This window comes from Amblyraja radiata, chromosome 11 (genome assembly GCF_010909765.2).
Source record: "Amblyraja radiata isolate CabotCenter1 chromosome 11, sAmbRad1.1.pri, whole genome shotgun sequence".
Taxonomy (NCBI): domain Eukaryota; kingdom Metazoa; phylum Chordata; class Chondrichthyes; order Rajiformes; family Rajidae; genus Amblyraja; species Amblyraja radiata.
This window is the reverse complement of record NC_045966.1, coordinates 28,649,241-28,669,949: the sequence shown is the minus strand read 5'-3', so window position 1 is coordinate 28,669,949 and position 20,709 is coordinate 28,649,241. Positions and strand designations below refer to the sequence as shown.

The 20,709-nt window shown below is 43.1% G+C and overlaps 1 protein-coding gene across 13 annotated transcripts in view; it reads right to left on the bottom strand.

Moving 5' to 3' along the window:
- Positions 1-10,284, bottom strand: part of ablim3 (actin binding LIM protein family member 3) — a 248,001-nt gene extending 237,717 nt beyond the window's left edge. For 3 of the 13 annotated variants that reach the window (XM_033029605.1, XM_033029606.1, XM_033029610.1), the window contains exon 1: positions 9,729-10,280. In XM_033029605.1, the coding sequence (XP_032885496.1) occupies positions 9,729-9,741 (13 nt within the window). In that variant the 5' untranslated portion in view covers positions 9,742-10,280. Of the gene's footprint in view, positions 1-9,728 lie in introns of all 13 variants that reach the window. The other 10 variants (XM_033029602.1, XM_033029604.1, XM_033029599.1 and 7 more) reach the window with 7 other exon arrangements.
- Positions 10,285-20,709: the final 10,425 nt, after the last annotated feature.

Genomic DNA, 20,709 nt, shown 5'->3' with positions numbered 1-20,709 from the left:
AAGCAGAGAGTAGATGGATCATGCAGCTGTCAAAGGTTTCATTATCACTACCAACCTGACTGGAAACACAGGTTGAGCTACAGAAAATACCTACCCAAGGACTGGAATGAAAAGTGCTGAAACAGTTGCTACAGGGTACTGTCAAATTTTATTTTATTTAAACTAAGAAGGAAGAAAAGCAAGAATCGGGCAGAGCAAAGTAAAAGGTCAAAGCGATCGTCCATCTAAATCTGTGCTCAATCAGATTCCAATTTTGCACTGTTGTGACCAACTTCAAGGTCTTTGTTTGTTTACCCAGAGTGAATTTCTGAGGTGTAGCGCAACATGCATTCACAATCAAGAGCAGAGTTAGCTTGACTGGGAGGATTGGAATTTCTAGGTATACAGACTTGATAAAACCAAACAGGAAATTATCCAGTTTTCTCCCATCATGATTCCACAGAGGTTAAGGACCTTATTTTGAGCATGTTTCTTCACATATTAGCATAATATCTTGGAGTGTGTGTATACAAATACATAGAGTGATACAGCCTAGAAACAGGCCCTTCAGCCCAACTTGCCCACTCCAGCAAACGTGCCCCAACTACACGTCCCATCTGCCCATGTTTGGTCCATATCCCTCCAAACCTGTCCTTTCCATGTACCTGTCTAACTATTTCTTAAACGTTGAGATAGTCCCTGCCTCAACTACCTCCTCTGGCATCTTGTTCCATACACCCACCACACTTTGTGTGAAAAAGTTGCCCCTTAGATTCCTGTTCAATATTTTCCCCTTTACCTTAAACCTACAGTATGTCCTCTGATCCTTGATCCACCTACTCTGGCTTGAGACTGTGCATCTACCCGATTTATTCCTCTCATGATTTTATACACCTCTATAAGATCACCTCTCATACTCCTGCACTCCAAGGAATAGAGTCCCAGCCTACTCAACCTCTCCCTATAGCTTAGACCCTCTAGGCCTGGTAACATCCTCGTAAATCTTCTCTGTACCCTTTCCAGCTTGACTAGATCTTTCCTATAACATGGTGCCCAAAACTGAACAGAATACTAAATGCGACCTCACCAATGTCTTATACAACTGCAACATAACCTCCCAACTTCTGTACTCAATACTCTGTCTGATGAAGGCCAATGTGCCAAAAGCCTTTTTGACTACCCTATCTACCTGCGATTCCAAATTCAATGAACCATGCACCTGCACTCCGTGTGTAGGTCCTGCCCATGTTAGACTTCCCAAAACACAACACCTTACATTTCTCTGTATTAAATTCCATCAGCCATTCCTCAGCCCACCTGGCCAATAGATCAAGATCCTGCTGTAATTTTTCACAACCATCTTCACTATCTATAAAACCACCTACTTTTGTATCATCAGCAAACTTGCTAATCTTGCCTTGTATGTTCCCATCCAAATAATTGATATAGATGACAAACAGTAACGGGCCCAGCAGCGAATTGTGAGGCCCACCACTAGTCACAGTCATATTTAGAGTCAAACTTCATGGAAACAGGCCCTTCGGGTCAACTTGCCAATGACAAACAATATGCCCCATATATGTTAATCCCACCTGGCTGTATTTGGCCCATATAAACCTTTTTGTGTCCATGTACCTCTCCAAATGTATTTTGAATGTTGTTATCGTAACTACCTCAACTATGTCAACTAACAGTTTGTTCCATATACCCATCATTCTTTGTGTGAAAAATGTGAAAAATTCAGGTTCTAATTACATCTTTCCACTCACACTGTAACCCATTGTCACCTGGTTCTTGATTCTGCTACTCTGGGTAAGAGATTCTGTGCATTTATGCTATTATTATTTTACACCCTTCATTATTGTATACACTTCTATAAGATCATCCCTCAAACTCCTGCACTGCAAGGAATAAGGAGATGTTTTGCAGGAAACATCCTTCTTATAGCAGTGACCAAAACTGAACACAATACTTCAAATGCGGCCTCACCAATGTTTTGTATAATTATAACATCCCACATTCTATACTCTGTACGATGACTGATGACTCAATATACCGAAAGTCTTCTTGACCACCCTAACCACCACCCGTATTGTAATGTTCAACAAACTGTGTACCTGTGCTCCTAAATCCTGCTCTACAACACTTCCCAGGGCATGTCATTCACTGTGATGATCAGGCACTCATTTGACTTCCAAAAATGCAGCCCCTTGCACTTATCTACGTTAAACTCCGTGAGGCGCTCCTCAACCCACTTGTCCAGCTGATCTGTGTAGGAAGGAACTGCAGATGCTGGTTTAAACCAAAACGCTGGAGTAGCTCAGCGGGTCAGCCAGCATTTCTAGAGAAAAGGAATAGATGATGTTTCGGGTCGAGACCCTTTCTCGACCCGAAACGTCACCTATCCCTTTTCTCTAGAAATGCTGCCTGACCAGCTGTGTTACTCCAGCTTTTTGTGTTCAGCTGATCTTCTTACATTTATAATTGCCCAATTTTATATGCAGGAATTATTGGAAAATATCTATAAATTTGGAACCAACTGAGGCAGTTAATCCCGTGTGAAGGGTAGGTAAGGTAGAGAAGGTAATCAGAGAAGAGAAGGTAATCATTTTTTGTTTTAATCAAAAAACGTTTCTTACATTGAAAGCGGTAACTTTAGACTTTAGGCATACAACACAGAAACAGGCCCTTCGGCCCACCAAGTCCACGTCGACCAGCAATCACACCGTACATGAGCACCATCCTACACACTAAGAACAATTTACAGTGTGGGAGGAAACCGGAGCACCTGGAGAAAACCTACACAGTCACAGGGAGAACGTACAAACTCCATACAGACAACACTCATAATCAGGATCGAACCCAGGTCTCTGGGGCTGTAAGGCAGCAACTCTACTGCTGCGCCACTATGCCGCCCCTGAATGTGGGATGTGACAGATATATGACCTGAATCTATATCGCGCTCAAATATCGGATTAGGATTATCAAAAATTGTCAGCAACTACATAGGACAAAATTAACATTTCAGTTTTATGAATATAACTAGAAAAGTTTGTTTGCAAATTTTGAACATTTTAACAAAGGAGTTTTATGTTCCATCGGTGACTAACCTGATGAAAAACCACACACGATGATTTAAGACTTATGTTCAACTATTTAATAGATTAAAAGGATATGTCATTTTCTTAATGAATGAGATATCATATGATAGGAAATAAGCAATAGTTATGAAAGCAGGAAAATGCATATAATCTGAAGTTTTTCAAGGAGCCACAATGAACGGAATCTCACTTTGTGGACTTGGGCATAAGAATAATTTTGCGGGCAGGGCGCGCAGTGAATCATGAACCAACATCAAAGATTACATCAAACTTAACAGTAAGTGGTTCGGGGTGTAACTCATTTGCATTTAAACTCCCTGATTTAGTTTTTTGCCAATGTGGTCAATTCTTCAGGGACTGCACTGATGGTATATAGTAATCAAGTGGAGACTCGACATCAATGTTTTCGTCTGAACCATGTTATTTTAGAATTACAAATTATCCTTAAGGTTTTTTATATCCTTATGATTTTTTTAAGCATTTTCCTTTAACTAAGCATGGAATCTATTAACATTATCAGATATCATGAGTTGGACACCATGTCTGTAAAATGACTCCCATTAACTATCTGGACTACACTTCTTGCGACCTTGCCTCCTACAAAGAATCTATCCCCTACTCCCAATTCCTCCCTCTGCACTGCATCTGCACCCAAGATGAGGTGTTCCATACCAGTACTGCTCTCCATCCCCCTAGTCGCAACAGAGACAGAATCCTCCTTGACCTTAACTTCCACCCCATCAGCCGTTGCATACAACAAATAATTCTCTAAAATTTCCACCTCCTGCAACGGGATCCCACCACTAGCCACATTTTCCATCTCCACCCCTTTCCTCCTTCTGCAGAGATCGTTCCCACCGCAACTCCGTGGTTAACTCATCCCTTCCCACCCAAACCACCCCTCCCCAGGTACCTTCCCCAGCAACCGCAGAAGATGCAACACCTGTCACTATTCCTCCTCCCTCGACTCTGTCCAGGGACCACGACAATCCTTTCAGGGTAGGCAGGGGTTCACTTGCACCTCCTCCAACCTCATCTACTGTATCCGTTGTTTAAGATGTGAACTCTTATACATCGGTGAGACCAAACCTAGACTGGGCGATCGTTTTGCTGAACACCTTTGCTCAGCCCGCCTGAACCTACCTGAATTCCTGGTTGCTAAACACTTTAATTCTCCTTCCCATTCCCACTGAGACCTTTCTGTTCTAGGTCTTCTCCATTGTCAAAGTGAGGCTAAAAGCAAATTGGAGGAACAGCATTTCATACTCAGCGGAACAGGCAGCATCTCCGGAGAGAAGGAATGGGTGACATTTCAGGTCAAGACCCTTCTTCATTGATGATTGATTTCTCTCATTTCAAGTAGCCCCGGCATTCCCCCTCGCTCTATCCCTCCCCCAACCACGTCACACTAGCTTCTCATTTTCACCCAACAAACAGCTAACAATGGCCTGTTTCCTTTACCATCGCTACTTTTTGCATATCTTTTATTAATTGTTCTTTATCTCTCTACATCATCGTCTATATCTCTCGTTTCCCTTATCCCTAACCAGTTCTCATTCTTAAGGAAAAGGGGGCTCCCCTCTTCTATCATAGATGAGGTCCTCAAACATGTCTCCTTGGTACCGCACAACTCTACTCTTATTCCCCTTTCCCCCAGTCACAACAGTGTGGCAGAGGTTCACTTGCACCTTCTCCAACCTCATCTACTGCATCCGCTGTTCCAGGTGTAGACACCTATATATCAGCGAGACCAAGTCCAGACTGTGCATCCGGTTCGCTGAATAACTTTGCGGAGTCCGCCTTCACCTACGTGATCTCTCGGTTGCCAAACATTTGAACTTCCCTTCCCATTATCATACTGACCTTTTTGTCCTGGGCCTCCTCCACTGTCAGAGTGAGGGAAAACACAAATTGGAGGAACAGTACCCCATATTTCGCTTACAACACAATGGCATGAATAGAGATTTCTCTAACTTCAGGTAACCCTTGCATCCCCTCTCTCCTCATCTCTCCCCCACCCTATTCATCATACTAGTTTCACTGTTGTCCCGCTGCGTTTCACTGTTTGTATCACATTCTCCACAGCCAACAATGAACCATTGTGGGCTCCACCTTTCCTTGATCATCGTTGCTGACTTTGATCTTTGTTTGCATATCTTTCATTAATTTGTTCTGTGTACCTTTTCATATCTCTCGGTTCCCTCTCCCCGGTTCTCAGTCTGAAGAATGGTCTCGACCCGAAACGTTACCAATTCCTTTCCTCCAGAGATGCTACCTCACCCGCTGAGTTACTACAGCCTTTCGTATCTATCTTTGGTGTGGCTGTAAATCTAGGCTAATTCATATGAAAATTTCCTGCAGATGCTATTACATCTTTTCCCAACTTCTAAAGACAATGGAGTCATCAACACTCATTATCTGAATAAAAAAGTGGAAATAAAGCACCAATTCCTTATTTTTCAATTAGATTGGTGTGGTTAATAAGCATTCCTTGTAAATGGTATTTAAAATAGTGCTGTTCAATAACTGGTTAACTGGGAACAATGCTTAATTGTAATTAAGTTGTGAAAATGATAGATCACCATGAAAATAATTCCTCTCAACTTTTCACTTATTAGTTTTTAGGGCATCTTCAAATTATTGAAGCTTCCTTATTGTTTCCTCAAATAAAGAAATAGTAGTTCTCTATTCATAAAATTCCCTTTGAAGTTTTAAACCACAATATTTAATTGCCTCCCTGCTTCTTTGTTACAAAGACTATAGCTCCAATACCTCATCATTCCTGTATGTACCCTTTCCCATCCGTGTTTTAGTCTAGTGAATTTACTCCCTTCTGACTTGAAACCTTTGATATTCATTCCATAATTGAGTGCATGTCCCTGGTTCTAAATATTGGATAACCTTGAACATTTCAAATACACAAAGGATAAGTTTTCTTTTTAATTTCTGTTTTGGTTATAACATATGCTATTAGTAAAGTAATAAAATACTAAGTGAATCCTAATATTGCTAACTGTCATGGATCTTTCAGGATGAGCAGTTTACAGAAATGTTTATGGCTATGTATTGCCACATGCAACAAGATACATCATCTACTGTGCAAATGACTGCTTTGGTTGTCTCTTCTTAGCCACCTCTTTGACTGGTGTTTTGAAAAAATACATTAAATGCACTGAAAGAAACAAAGAACACATGGCACGACTTAGGTGCAATCTTGGAAGGGAACTGGGCGAAAATGGAAACATCTGATATTCAAAAGACTACTTTCTGTTAGTATTTATGGTTGTGTATGCGGCAAAGGCTTTCAGTTATGTAGAAGCAGCTGTAAACTTTTGGCATTCTTTGACTGAAAGTGGCAAAAGTCATTATTTTCTTGACCACTGTAATCTTCAAATTGTCGCACCTCTACTGTTTGTGGGGAACTCAAATTTCCTGCTATTCCATACCCATGCCTATCAACACATTAAACTTTGATGACACCAATTACATTGCGCTCACTATATGTCTGTGACAATGTTGTCACTGAGAAGTACAGAGTATGAGGGTACTATGCATCATGCACCATGGACCACAATGGGTGTGTGGAGAGAGATAGCGCAGAAAGATTTCAGAGGCATGGAGAGAGAAATTAAATTGTGGAGTTGATTCAAGGGTAATAATAAAGTCCACTGGACATAAATGAGATCATAGTCTGGAATGTAACCCCCCCCCCCCCCCTCCTGAAAGCAGTTCTGTAGAAAAGGTGAATTTGGGATGATGTTGAGAACTTCAAGGCCATGCCGCAAGTAGGGGAGGTGATGCTGAACTAAGAGATGAGGTAGGATGTGAGGTGGCAAGGTTTGGATGTAGCTGTAATATAATTGGGGACATGATGGGGCTCCTCCTGTCATTTATAGTGAGCTTCGATTGTGCTCCCACCAAATGGACGAGGTTCTTGATTCCATCTCAAATGCTTCTTCTCCTTTTTGAGCATTCGCGGGCTAAGAATTCTCAAACATTTATAGGAATCTTACATTTGGAGGGTTTGAGAACATCCTTGATCATTTACTTTGAGCACCTGATTTTGTCTTGGTATAATGGGGCTTGCAGTGTTTGTTTTGTGATTCTGCCCATGGGGACGGCCAAGTGTAATTAGGGCACGGTCTGCAGTAGTCACGTTAGCCTGGGAAAAGATGCTGACTTTGGTTCACTTATTCTGCATGGGGATTTGAAAGATTTTGCAGAGATCCCATTGATGGCATCTCTCTAGTGCTTTGAATTGCCTGCTGTAGGCAGGCGATGTTTCATATTGTCCAGGAGAACAGTGTCATTTTGTTCAGTTGTAAACATGTGTGTTTTGCTTGATGCCTTGATCTTCAAACACTTTTGTTTCCTCAAACAGCCAAACCCTAATTCTGCCTTTATTGAGAATTGGTAGCCGAGATACTGTATGGAAAATGGTCCACGTTTTCCAGCACTTGTTGATGACATTTGTGCCAGAGTGGGTGCACTTGTTAAATGTAAGATCCATTCTCTCAATGAACAAGTTGGCAATGTTGGTGCTTTGTCTCTGCTGAAAGGGTGCACATTATTGGCAGAATGCAGCCTGATGATAGATATAGGGATGATTTTGGATTGTGGAATGGAGGGGACATAGGATGATTTTAGTACTTGTGCAGGATACCATCTTCTCTTGAGCCTTGTTTATTTTCAGACATACAGAGCTTTCGACTTCTGTTGTCATGGGTGATGCAGAGACTGGACGGGATAGTTTGATGTGGAACAGAATCATTGAAGACAGAATTACGTTGCAAAGTAATTTACCTTGTTTCTTCCAGCAGATGTGCACTGTTTCTCTCTGCTTGATAAGTTCTTCCTCTCTTCCACGTGCCCAGTGTGGTGGGCCATAGTTGGTCTGTGATTATCAGGGAGTTGCTGGACATCCTGGACTCTTTCCACCCATAACCTGTCCCTTCAGTCAAGAGCTTTCTGTTGAACCTTAGCCTTCAGGTGCTCAAGCACTTGTTCCTTTTTCCTTGAGGCTCAGTGGAGTTTCCAAATTGGGAATGTGTTTTATAGGCAGCTAATTAGCTTTTCATTATCCTCCTTGTTGAACCAACCTTGGGGTTTTCTGACAGTGAAGCCAAGAATCTATTCACAGGTGTTTACTATTGTGGACTTCAGGAAAGATCAGACCGCGCAGACACAGAGAGGGTTCTGTAGCTGAGAGTTATCAGTGCAGACACTGAGAGGGTTATGTACCTATGAGGGCTGTCAAAGAGCTATATCTGTAGTGTCATTTACATTGATTTTCTCATGGCAACATTGCTTTTGCTGAGGTTGTTTGAAACAAGGCTGGTGGAGATCACAGACCTGGCAGGGGGTGTTCAGCCCAACAGACATCAGTGCTCTGAAGAAGGGTTTCGGCCCGAAACGTCGCCTATTTCCTTCGCTCCATAGATGCTGCTGCACCCGCTGAGTTTCCCCAGCAATTTTGTGTACCTTCGATATTCCAGCATCTGCAGTTCCCTTTTGAACACAGACATCAGTGCCTGTTGTGTGCTGGGTTATGCAGACACACTTGCGTTCTCTCTCTCAGTCGATGATATGGGCCCAGTGGCTGGATTGGGTGTGTTGCCATGAAGTTGTATGCTCCATCACCTGATGAAATAGATGATGACAGGACGATACTCTGGCCATTGTGGCAGGAGGAGTTAGCTCCCTCTATTTGCTTCTTTCCAATCGCATGCTTTTAGAGACAAGAACTTTTCTTTTGACTTAATCCTGACTTTGTTCAAACTGAACGAAGCCAGATTCCTCAACGTGATCAGCAATATTCCATGTAAACATTGAATGTATTGAGCGACTAAATGGCCTCTCCTTTCTAATACTGAATGTAGATGAAGGCTGCCTCCTTCAAGCCATGTGCAGTAAGAGAAGATTTCAGGACATAAATGTTGTCCAGTGCAGCGCAGGACTGCAGTGCATTGCTGAACAAGGTGGGGACAGATACAATGATCCAAGCGAGATAAATACCAGCAAGCTATTGTAAAAGGTTATTCAACGGTTAAAAAAATAATTTGTTTTAACAGAAGCACGCAACTATGGCAATTTCAAAAGCACAGCGACGATTTCTAATTTTGACAGAACCCCAATTATTGAACGTGTCTCAGAGGGAATTTTAATACGAAGAAAAAACATTTCGTTTGCACTGCTACGGTGCTGCCAATAATGCTTTCTCGTTAAGAGAAAACGGCTGAAAGGTAAAGCAGCTTAGCTGCGAATAATTTGAAAGGGGGCAACAGAAAATGTGGAAATGGTTCTTGCTTGCACGCAAACAAAAAGCATTCAACCTGCTCCTTGGCAGGTTTGTACAATCTCGGTGTGCACTGCCCGTTCAACAGCATGTCGATTCCCAGCAACACATTAATTCAAACACCGTGCCTTTTAGAAAAATAAGACAATAAGAACACAACACAAAGCGACATCTAATGTCTCAACCCGTAGTCAAGCACTCAAGGAAGAACGCTGCTATCTGAGATTTGTGCGTCTTATTTCCAAATGCCTGCGCGTTCTTTGTTAAAGTCGGCAGGTCAGCATCTGAGGCAGGTCCCACCTGCCTGCGAGTCGAGTGAATGGCCGTGGGATCGGGCAGAAAGATACACTTACCGCTGGTGTTCATAGCGCAAGCCTCTCCTTCTGGACAGTCCACCGCACCGAGATCGCCGATCACCTCTCAAGTGTCAAGGCTCCTGATGCTGACAGCCTCGCCAACGTATGACAGATAATAGTTCCCCCCTGCGATTCCGATTTTCCAAATGAGCTGTGGTAATGGTTCGCGCCCAGCTCCAATCTCTGGCCGGTGGGATCTTCCTGGGCAACAGTAACGGATGATGGGCAAGGTCAAGGGCTGGCAGTGTACAAGCCGGGCTGGGCGTTCCCACCGTTGCGCTGAACGGTCCTGACTCTGCTCACAGCAGCTTCTCACCACCTCCGGTCAATGTGCCAGCCACCCTTCGCCACAAGTGACCCAAGCATATGGGAGATGCACGGCCGCGGGCAGGACACAGCCCTCCGTCGGGTGCGAGCGGGGCTACTGTGCGCCGAGCCAGCGCTGGCATCGCCGTACTAAAGAGCTGGGGAGAGAGAGAGAGAGAGAGAGAGAGAGAGAGAGAGAGAGAGGGAGAAAATCTTTGGAGTGAATCTGATAAAATGTCAGCGGAGGGGGAGAAACGGCGAGCGGCCAAATGCTGCCATCTGCTGCCTGTCGGCATTAGAGCAGCAACGAGAGAGGGGCAGCGAGGAAAGTGACCCGCTACCACCCAGCCACCACTCCGCCGCCGCCCAGACAAGCGGTCGGTATGAATGGGATGAATCGTCAAATTTAGCGCCACATAGGACATTTAAGTAAACCGTCGTCAAGCAGTAGCGGATTTAAGGCAGGACGGCGCACTGAGCTGAGAGTTTTCTTTGGGCTCAGGTGGATAAGAAAGACCTCGTCAAGGGTAGCACGATATCACCATAACGTATAACATAAGAAGAAGCGAGAGCAGGAGGAGATCACCCGGGTCTTATAGTCTGCTCCACCGCTCACAACTACACCATGGCCGATCTTCTACCTCAGAGCTATTTCCCTCCTCTGTCTCCATATCTCTTCATTTCTTTCATGTCCATTCCAAAGACATGCAGTCTTATGGGTTAATTGGCTTCTGTAAATTGCCCCTAGTGTGTAGGGCATAGAACTAGTGTACGGGCGATCGATGGTCGGCGTGGACTTGCTGGGCCGAAGAGACTTTTTCCACGCTCTCTCTCAAAATTAATGGAATCTTGTCCAATAAAAAAAAACTGTTGGACGAACCCAGCAACTGCTACATCTGTGGAAAGATATGGACAGGCACCATTTTGGGTTGGGACCATTCATCAGACTGATAACACAATGACCTCTGCTTTGAATAATGTCCATGACTGAATCTCAACAACCCTGCAGGAAAGAGTGTTGCAGATTCACCAGCATTGAGTAAAGAAATTCTTCCTCGTCTCAGTCTTGAAAGCCCTTTTCCATAATCTAGTTGTGGTCTCCATGATTCCAGAGTCATCAGCTGCCATAAACATCCTCCATTTCTCCATAACTGATGTCAGGCCAGCTGATCTGTATTTCCCTACTTTTCATTCCATCCTTTCTTAAGCAGCAGTACCTATATGTAATGTTCAATTAAAATTTTGTTTATTCTCACATGTACCAAGGTACATTTTGTTGAGTCCAGTTTGTTGAACCCTGAAATAATTGAATAGCGTACACGCTAAAACAGCAACAGCTTTATATGTAAGAATTAACTGCAGATACTGGTTTAAACCGAAGATAGACTGGAGTAGGCAGCATCTCTGAAGAGAAGTAATGGGTGACGTTTCGGGTCGAGACCCTTCTTCAGACTGATTAGGGATAAGGGAAACAAGAGATATAGAGGGTGATGTGGAGAGATCTTCTTCTTTCGTGTGGCGTGCACAGCCTAAAGTTGTTGGACAACTTGTTCTATTTGATGTGGAGAGATAAAGAGCTATGAATGAAAGATATGCAAAAAAGTAACAATGATAAAGGAAACAGGCCATTGTGAGCTCTTTGTAGGGTGAAAATGAGAAGCTAGTGTGACTTGGGTGGAGGAGGGATAGAGAGAGAGGGAATGCCGGGGCTACCGGAAGTGAGCCAAAATCAATATTCATACCACTGGGCTGTAAGCAGACCAAGCAAAATATGAGATGCTGTTCCTCCAATTTGTGTTTAGCCTCACTCCGACAGTGGAGGAGACCAAGGACAGAAAGGTCAGTGTAGGAAAGGGAAGGAGAATTAAAGTGTCCAGCAACCGGGAGATCAGATTGGTTCACGTGGGCTGAGCAAAGGTGTTCCGCAAAACGATTGCCCAATCTGCGTTTGGTCTCGCCGATGTATAAGAGTCCACATCTTGAATAACGGATACAGTAGATGAGGTTGGAAAAGGTGCAAGTGAACCTCTGCCTAACCTGGAAGGACTGTCGGGGTATCTGGACAGAGTCGAGGGAGGAGGTATAGCGACAGGCATTGCATCTTCTGCGGTTGCAGGGGAAGGTAGCAGGGGAAGGGGTGATTTGGGTGGGAAGGGATGAACATGTTAGTCTGTGTCCAAGATGGCTGTCGGAAGGGAGAGTGTACGCTGGCGCGGTTTGGCTGCCGCTGCTCTCTCTTTACATTGTGTTTTTGATTTTTTGTCTTTGGATCGAATTCTGTTTTTAATTTGTGTATTGGTGATGTCTTTATTGTTTATTTTATTCCGATTATATGTTTTATTATTCTTGTTGGTCTCTGTAAGGTGTCCTTGAGACTTTTGAAAGGCGCCCACAAATAACATTTATTATTATTATTATTAATTAACCAGGGAGTTGCGGAGGGAACAGTCTCTGCGGAAGGAAGGAAGGGGTGCAGATGAGAAAATGTGGCTAGTGGTGGGATCCCGTTGGAAGTGGCAAAAATGTTGGAAGATTTTATGTTTTATGCGACACCTGATGGGGTGGAAGGTAAGGACTAGAGACACTGTCTCTGTTGCGACTAGGGGAAGGGGGGGGGGTGGCAAGGGCAGAGCCGCAGTGTATCGTGGAGACATGAGTAAGGGCCTCATCTATGATGGGAGAGGGGAACCCCCGTTCCCTAAAGAATGAGAACATCTCGGATGTTCTAGTATAGAACACCTCATCTTGGGCGCAGATAGAATAGAATAGAATAGAATGCAATTTATTGTCATTCAAACCTAGGTTTGAACGAAATATAATTTCTACAGTTTAACATTACAACACAATCCAAGACCCACACTTAACACAGTTTTACATAAACATCCATCACAGTGAGTCTCCAACATCTCCTCACTGTGATGGAAGGCAAAGTCTTTATCTCTTCCCTTTGTTCCTTCTCCCGTGGTTCAACTGCAGTGTCGAGGCGAACTGGGGCTCCGTTGTTAAAGCCCCCGGCGGGCGATGGTAAGTCCTGAGGCCGTTTAAGCCACGCCGGGCGATGTTAGGCCCCGGCTCCATGTCCTTAAACCCGCGATTCCAGCGGGAGAAGTCGCCGTTGCGGAGCTCGGAAATGCGGTCTCCCACCAGGGACCTGCGAGCTCCTGATGTTCCCGTCCACCGGGTCTGCGGCCGGTGCCTCCGAACTCCTAAAGTCGGGTCGCAGCCGCGCGCCACCACAGCTCTTCCCGCTCCGAAGTTGGCCAGCTCCGCGATGTCAGTTCCGCAGGCTCTGCAACTGGAGCCCTCAGGTTAGTCCCGGCCGGAGGTCGCCGCCGGCTCCACGATGTTAGGCCCAACGACATCCGAGACCCGACAGGGAATAGTCGGGTCCCCGCACAGGGAAGAGATTCAAACGGTTTCCCCACAGCCCCCCCACCACCCCCCACATATACACAGCTAAAAAAAATAATAAAAACTAACTCAAGACATACATTTAACAAGACAAAAATAAAAAAAGACAGACGACTGTAGTCGAGCCGCTGCCGTTAGGCGCCGCCACTAACTAGATGCGGCATAGATGGAAGAATTGGGTGTAGAGGATAGAATCTTTGCAGGAAGCAGGGTGGGAAGAAGTGTAGTCGAGATAGTTGTGGGAGTCAGTAGGTTTGTAATCGTCTATCAGTCAATAGTCTATTTCTTGTGATGGAGACTGAGAACAAGAAAGGGGAGGGAGGTGTTGGAGATGGTCCAATTAAATTTGAGTGCAGGATGAAAATTGATGGTGAAGTTGATGAAGTCCATGAGTTCTGCTTGGGTGCAGGAGGTAGCACTGATGCAGTCATCAATGTAACGGAGATAGAGTTCATGGATAGGGCCAGTGTACGCCTGGTACATGGAATGTTCAACTTAACTTTATATAATGCCTTTCATACAGAGGACCCCACATGTGTTCACTTGTTCAAAGAGAAACTGAAACATATCTTGCATTGAGTCAAGATCAGTTTATTGTCATATGAACAAGTACTATGAAGTACAGGTACAACCAAATGTTTGCTTGCAGTAGCATTATTTATGATGGAGACACAAGAAAGACAGTAGATACTGCCGTTTATATTTGCCGTCACAAGAGAGACTTCAAATGTAAATGACTGGAAGAACTCAGGAGGTCAAGCAGCATCTGTGGAAGCAAAGGGAAATGTCAACCATCCCTTTGCTTCTGCAGATGCTCCTTGACCTGCTGAGTTCCACCAGCAGTTTTTTTAAATCCTTGCACTTAGATAAGATCCGTAGTTTAATGACATGTCCCATATAAAGGGACACATAAGTACTGCTGTTAAAGAAAAGATGGACACAGAAGTACATCTAGGTACTGCTGCTTAAGAAAGGAGGGAATGAAAAATATTTATCCTGCTCATGGAAAGCACAATAAAATCTAATATATATCAAATATGATTTCCCTTTAATAAGTCCAAGCTTGGCTCTTCACTCCCCTGTTATTATTTTCTATGTACCTTGTTACCACTACCTTACCGATAGATTCCAGTATTTTCTCCATTACTGATGTTTGGGTGACTGATCTAAATTCTAGAAATCGAAGGATATGAGGTTTATGATGGAAATCAGATTTGAATGGCTATAATGGTTGAGGATTTAAAAAATGGGTGATTGTCTGGATGGGAGCCATGTACCATGACAAGATAGACAAAACGGTAAATGAACAGTGCCTTTATGGAATAAAGCAGTTTGACAATAGATAATAGACAATAGACAAGAGGTTCAGGAGTAGGCCATTCGGCCCTTCGAGCCAGCACTGCCATTCAATGTGATCATAGCTGATCATCCCCAATCTCCCCATATCCCCTGACTCTGCTATTTTTAAGAGCCCTATCTAGCTCTCTCTTGAAAGGATCCAGAGAACTTGCCTCCACCGCCCTCTGAGGCAGAGAATTCCACAGACTCCACAGACACAGACTTTGTGCAAGGAATTACTGAGTTTGTGGATCAAAAAAAACGAAGACATTAATTATGATAGTAGGTCAATGATCTGTAAGCAAAAATATTGATCTGTATCCTGCCCAAGTTAATGCGTTACTTTAATTTAATGTAGGTAAAAAGCTCAGTGGTGTGAACAGTGAAGGTATTCCCAGAATAAAGTGCAGATTAGAACATAGAAAGAGGAAAATGATTTTTCCACCTCTTTCTCTCAGTGCAGACTATTGACTATTAATGGAATATACAAATCTGCAACAAAGCACTATAATTTATTCATGTATTTTCTTCTGTTCATACAAAAGTGTGAATCTATTACAAATATATTGAATATTTTTTAGGCAGTAAGCAAACATTTGAAAGCTGTCTTTTCTATTGAATGTTGTGAAACCTCCCGAATGTAATGTGAATTATCTCAGGGGAACAAGAAGTGCTACACTATTGTGTGTAGAGTCATAGTCATAGAGTCATGGAGTGATACAATGTGGAAACAGGCCCTTCTATGTTGGGCCAAAGGACCTGTTTCCATACTGTATCACCCTAGTCCCACTTGCCTGCGCTTGGCCCATATCCTTCCAAACCTGTCCTAGCCATGTATTTGTCTAACTGTTTCTTAAAAGGCAGGATAGTCCCAGCCTCAACTACTTCCTCTGGCATTGTGTTCCACACACCAACAACCCTTTGTGTGAAAAGGTTACCCCTCGGATTCCTATTAAATCTTTTTCCCTTCACCTTGAACCTACTGTATGTCCTCTGGTCCTCAATTCCCTTACTCTGGGCAAAAAACTCTGTTCATCTAACCGATCTATTCCTCTCATGATGTTGTATACCTCTATAAGATCTCCCCTCATTCTCCTGCGCTCCATGGAAAAGAAACCCAGCCTACTCAACCTCTCCCTATAGCTCACACCCTCTAGTCCTGGCAACATCTTTGTAAATCTTTTCTGAACCCTTTCAAGCTTGACAATATCTATCCTATAACATGGTGCCTAGAACTGAACACAATATTCTGAATGCGGTCTCACCAACGTCTTATATAACTGCATCATGACCTCCAAACTTCTATACTCAATACTCTGACTGATGAAGGCCAATGTGCCAAAAGCCTTTTTGACTACCCTATCTACCTGCGACTCGACCTTCAAGGAACCATGAACCTGTACTCCAAGATGCCTCTGCTCTGCAACACTACAGTTTAAAACTTATTGTAAGCAACATTAATAGGTGAATGTGCCTATTTTGTGAGTTTATATCTGATACTTTACACCTGCTCCTTTAGAATACTTCTTAAGGAACCCTTTGGTCAAAGGGCCTGCTACCTCTTTTGGTGACATAGATGTCAATATGATAATAATATTCTTACTAAGTACCATGAGAGCTACTAATGTGATACAGAGGCTGTATACTGTAAATACAAGTTACTGTTAAGAAGATAACAGGCAATAATTTTGCAGCACATGGCTGCTAATATCAAAATGTTCTGGCTTGTTTTACTTCCACTGCTCTAGTAAGTATTGCACAATTGCACAACACTTAACAGTTGGAATCCTGTAACTTGTGCAAGCTGTCAATGTATTTACTTTGACAGTACTCTTGCTGTTTCCTGGCCTCAGCATTCACCTTCCTGCTTTCTGGCCAGATTGGAAAAAATCCCTGTTTCCCACCGCCCTGAGACGCGAGAGCAAAATTATAGCTTCCTTAAAAGTGACACTATTCAAAATGCTTTTTGCTTTAGAAAGGACAGTCTTAACATTAGGGTAAGTTTAAAAAAATCAGAAATAAATTAAAAAAATACACAAGACAAGGAAGATCTTGAATAATCTGGAAGTTAATGAATTCTAAATAAAGTAGAAATTGTGGTATTGGTTTCTCTTTTTAAATACAGTTTAAAAAATTGTAACAATGACAAATTTCACTTCTTACCATATATGTGGCATTAGTGGGTGTATTGGGATATCAATCACTGTTTAGTTATTTTAAATACAAAATATGTTTGTCCAACATAATGCCATACTTTCTTTGGTAGATTTCTCCTTAAACATTAATACTGCAAATAACTGACAATGTGTAATCCAGCAACAATATGAAAAATTGCTCAAGTTTGTACTGTTGATAAAAATCCATTCCAGATAATTCCTGTCCGTTTACCCCAATCGTTAGCAAGATGAAGGAATGCGTTATCAATAATGATATCAAGTGGTATCTACCAATAACCTGCCCACTGATTCCCAATAATAAACCTAAGACTGAAACTGTGAGGTTGTATGTGAGTGCATGCCTTTAACATCAAGTCAGCACTTGACTGAATGAGGCATCAATGAGTCCTGGTAAAATTGAAGTCAAATTAAATGGGGTGGAGGCACTGTGGTTAAATTACATGGTTAAGTTACCGACCAATTAATCCAAAAACCAGAACTAAAAACCCAGAAAAGGAAGTAAAAATCTGACCACAGCAGTAGTGAAATTTAAATTAAATGAATTATCCAGAATTTTATGACTCAAGTCAAGAATGTTTAATTATTATAATAAGCATCGTGACTGGAACAATGACATTCTAAAGGGCCTGTCCCACCAGCATGCTATTGCATGCGTCTAGCGCGACCAAACGTAGTAGCTTGAGGCGTACAGCCTCGTGGGGCTGGTCCCACTTCCAACCGCAGAACTGTCTGGAGTTGTGCGGGGCTGGTCCCGACATCATACTCACTAATCAGCTGGACAGGAGGCGGGCCGACTGAATTTGGACGTCACACGGAGTCGGGCGGTTACGTCATCACGCAACGGCATGCCGGGCGGTGACGTCATCGCGCAACGCCATGTGCTAGGCATACGCCATGAAGACGCTGTGTACGCCCGTCAAGGCGCTGCGTATGGCGTCAATTCGGTTGCGGGCCGACAGGCCGTTGCCGTGCGGAATTTTTGGACAGTGTCAGTTTTTCGGAGCCCCGCGCGATGTCGGGACCAGCTGCGCACAACTCCATACGGCTCCGGCGATTGATGTGGGACCGGCCCCGCGAGGCCGTATGGCTCAAGCGACCACGTTAGGTCGCACTCGCCGCATGCAGTCGCATGCTGGTGGGACAGGCCCTTAACTTGCTGCAGTTTTACAGGCATGTTAAACGCAACAGCACAACAAATGGATATACATTATTTAATCGTTGATGATCATGAAAACGACTGGATTTGCATAAAAACCCGCCAGGTTTACTGCCATCCCACCGATGAGGAAATCTATTATCCTTACCTGGTCTAGCCTCCATGTTACTTCAGGCCGATCTCTTACAATTGACCATTAAATGATATCTGAAGGGTCCGCGCAAGCCACTAGTTGTACCAGTATTGCTACAATAAAACAGGGGATGAATTAAAACTGGACAGACCACTGGGCATCAATCAGGGCACTGAACTCGGAAAACAAAGTTCACTCCCGGTCAAGAGAACCTTCTGAAGTGTCGTGATAATTCTTTGTGTATTGGTGTCTAAATTAGGGGAGTTAAGGCAGGCAATAGTCTGACATAGAGATACTGAATATACCTTGAAAATGGATTATTACCAGACTCCTCCATGACAATCCATCAGTGCAAAAGCATCGGAGGTGAGAGCACATTGGCGTACAGGTGATAAGATCAATTGTAGGATGCCTTAACATTGACTCCAAACATCATAATGGTTTATGGGCAAGGAATCCTCTTCCTGATTAACACCTATGGTAGTTCCTCAGCCGATTAATCGGTGCTCCTCCATGTGTGCAACATTGAATGAGCACTATAAGCAAGAGCCCAGAATGTACGCTAGGTGGGGAATTTCAAATATCCATCACCAAGAGTGGAGCGGTAGCACCATCATGGACCAAGGACATAGCTGCCATTCTGGATCTGTGATAGGTAGTGAGTGAGCCAACCAGAGGTATAAACTTGCTTAACATCATCTTCATAAGACAAACTGTGCAGATACATCTGATCATGAAGGCATTGGTAGAAGTGATAGATGCACACTCCTTGTGAAAAATAAATCCCATATTCTCATTAATTACTACACTCAATCATCAGTAAAGCGATGGAAGCCATAACTGAATAAGCTATCAAGTAATATTTGCTCACAAATAACCTGATCACCGATACTGTTTAGGTTTCATCAGGATCACTCGGCTCCAGACCTCACCTCAGCCCTGGTTCAAATGTTGACCAAAGCTGAATTTCAGAAGGGTGAGATTGATTGCCTTCGACATCCAGACAGCATCAAAGCAACCTGGATATCCAAGGAAAAAATTGCGGCACAGTGGCACTGGTGGTGGATCCACTACCTCACACGACAGAGACTTGGTTACCTGATCTCAGGTGCTATCTGTATGGGGGTTGCACGTTCTCCCTGTGACTGCGTAAGTTTCTTCCGGGTACTGCAGTTTTCAAAGACGTGCAGGTTTGTAGGTTAATTGTCCTCTCTAAATTGTCACTAGTGTTTAGGGAGTGGATGAGCAAGTGGGACAACATAGATCTATTCACGAATGGGTGATCGATGGTCAGCGTGGACCAAAGGGCCTGTTTCCATCTCTTAACTAAACTAAACTCTTTAAATTTCAATTTTCATTTCTCAAACCGAGGGAGATGGTTGTGATTGTCACAGCCCTGGGCCATCGCTCAAGAACATCCTTGTCAATTTCCAGCCTCTCATCTCGTTCAATTCAAGAAGTTTTTCATTGGATTTTCAGCACCCTCACAGTCCACTAATCACTCCCATGACTCCATCACACACAGGGGCCATCTGCTTGCCTTTCTGTACATAAAATCCTTCCAAAACCTCTTCAGCAAACGACCCTTCTTGAAACACGACAAGAGCCCATAGTTCTTTCTAATATCGTTGCTGTGGTTTGCTCTTCACCTGTTTCTGTGCGCAAGGCACATTAAAAGTTGCATCTGAGTTGGAATATATTGACTAAAAATCTTGAATTTTCTCATATAGTTCGCCAGCCTTTGCATAAAGTCATGCGGATACAATTTTTTAAACATATTTCATCATGCACTGATCCATGGATTGAATTTAAATTTGTCACGTTTGCAGGGAGAAAAATAATAAAAATATTTCCATTCCCATGTTCCTTTGTAGAAGGATGAATGTGGCCGTTATTTACCAAAAGCATGACTGTGATCTTCAGGCAATCATTTTTCTTTGTAATTTTTTTCATGCACAGCACAAAAACATAATGTAACTACCAAATAAAAGTGCTACATCCTTCCATGTGTTACTTTGAGATTTATGATCAGTGTGGGATGAGTGACATGTTTAAAACACCTTAGCTTGAAATTCTTCCCAATAGCAAGCAATTTCATTTGATGGCTTCCTACAGCATTCACACACATAAGCACGGTTAAAAGATTATTGTTTTGTTTACAACCATCCACCACTTTTTTACTTACAGCGGCTAAAATTGTATTTGGAATGCAGCACCATAAGGCAGTCAAAAGATATTCAACAACTAAGTCCTTAAAAGTTTCACAAAATTCCTTTGCTGCTTTTGTATTCCCGTAGATTTTGAATCCCGTGCTGAATCTTGAAGTAAGTGATCCATCCTTAAGGAAAGCCACATGACTCTGTGATTTGCATTTTTTTCTTATCACTTTATGGAAAACTAGTCAAAAAAGCACAATCAAAATAGGCAACCTTTGTTGTATTCATTAGTTTAAATTTT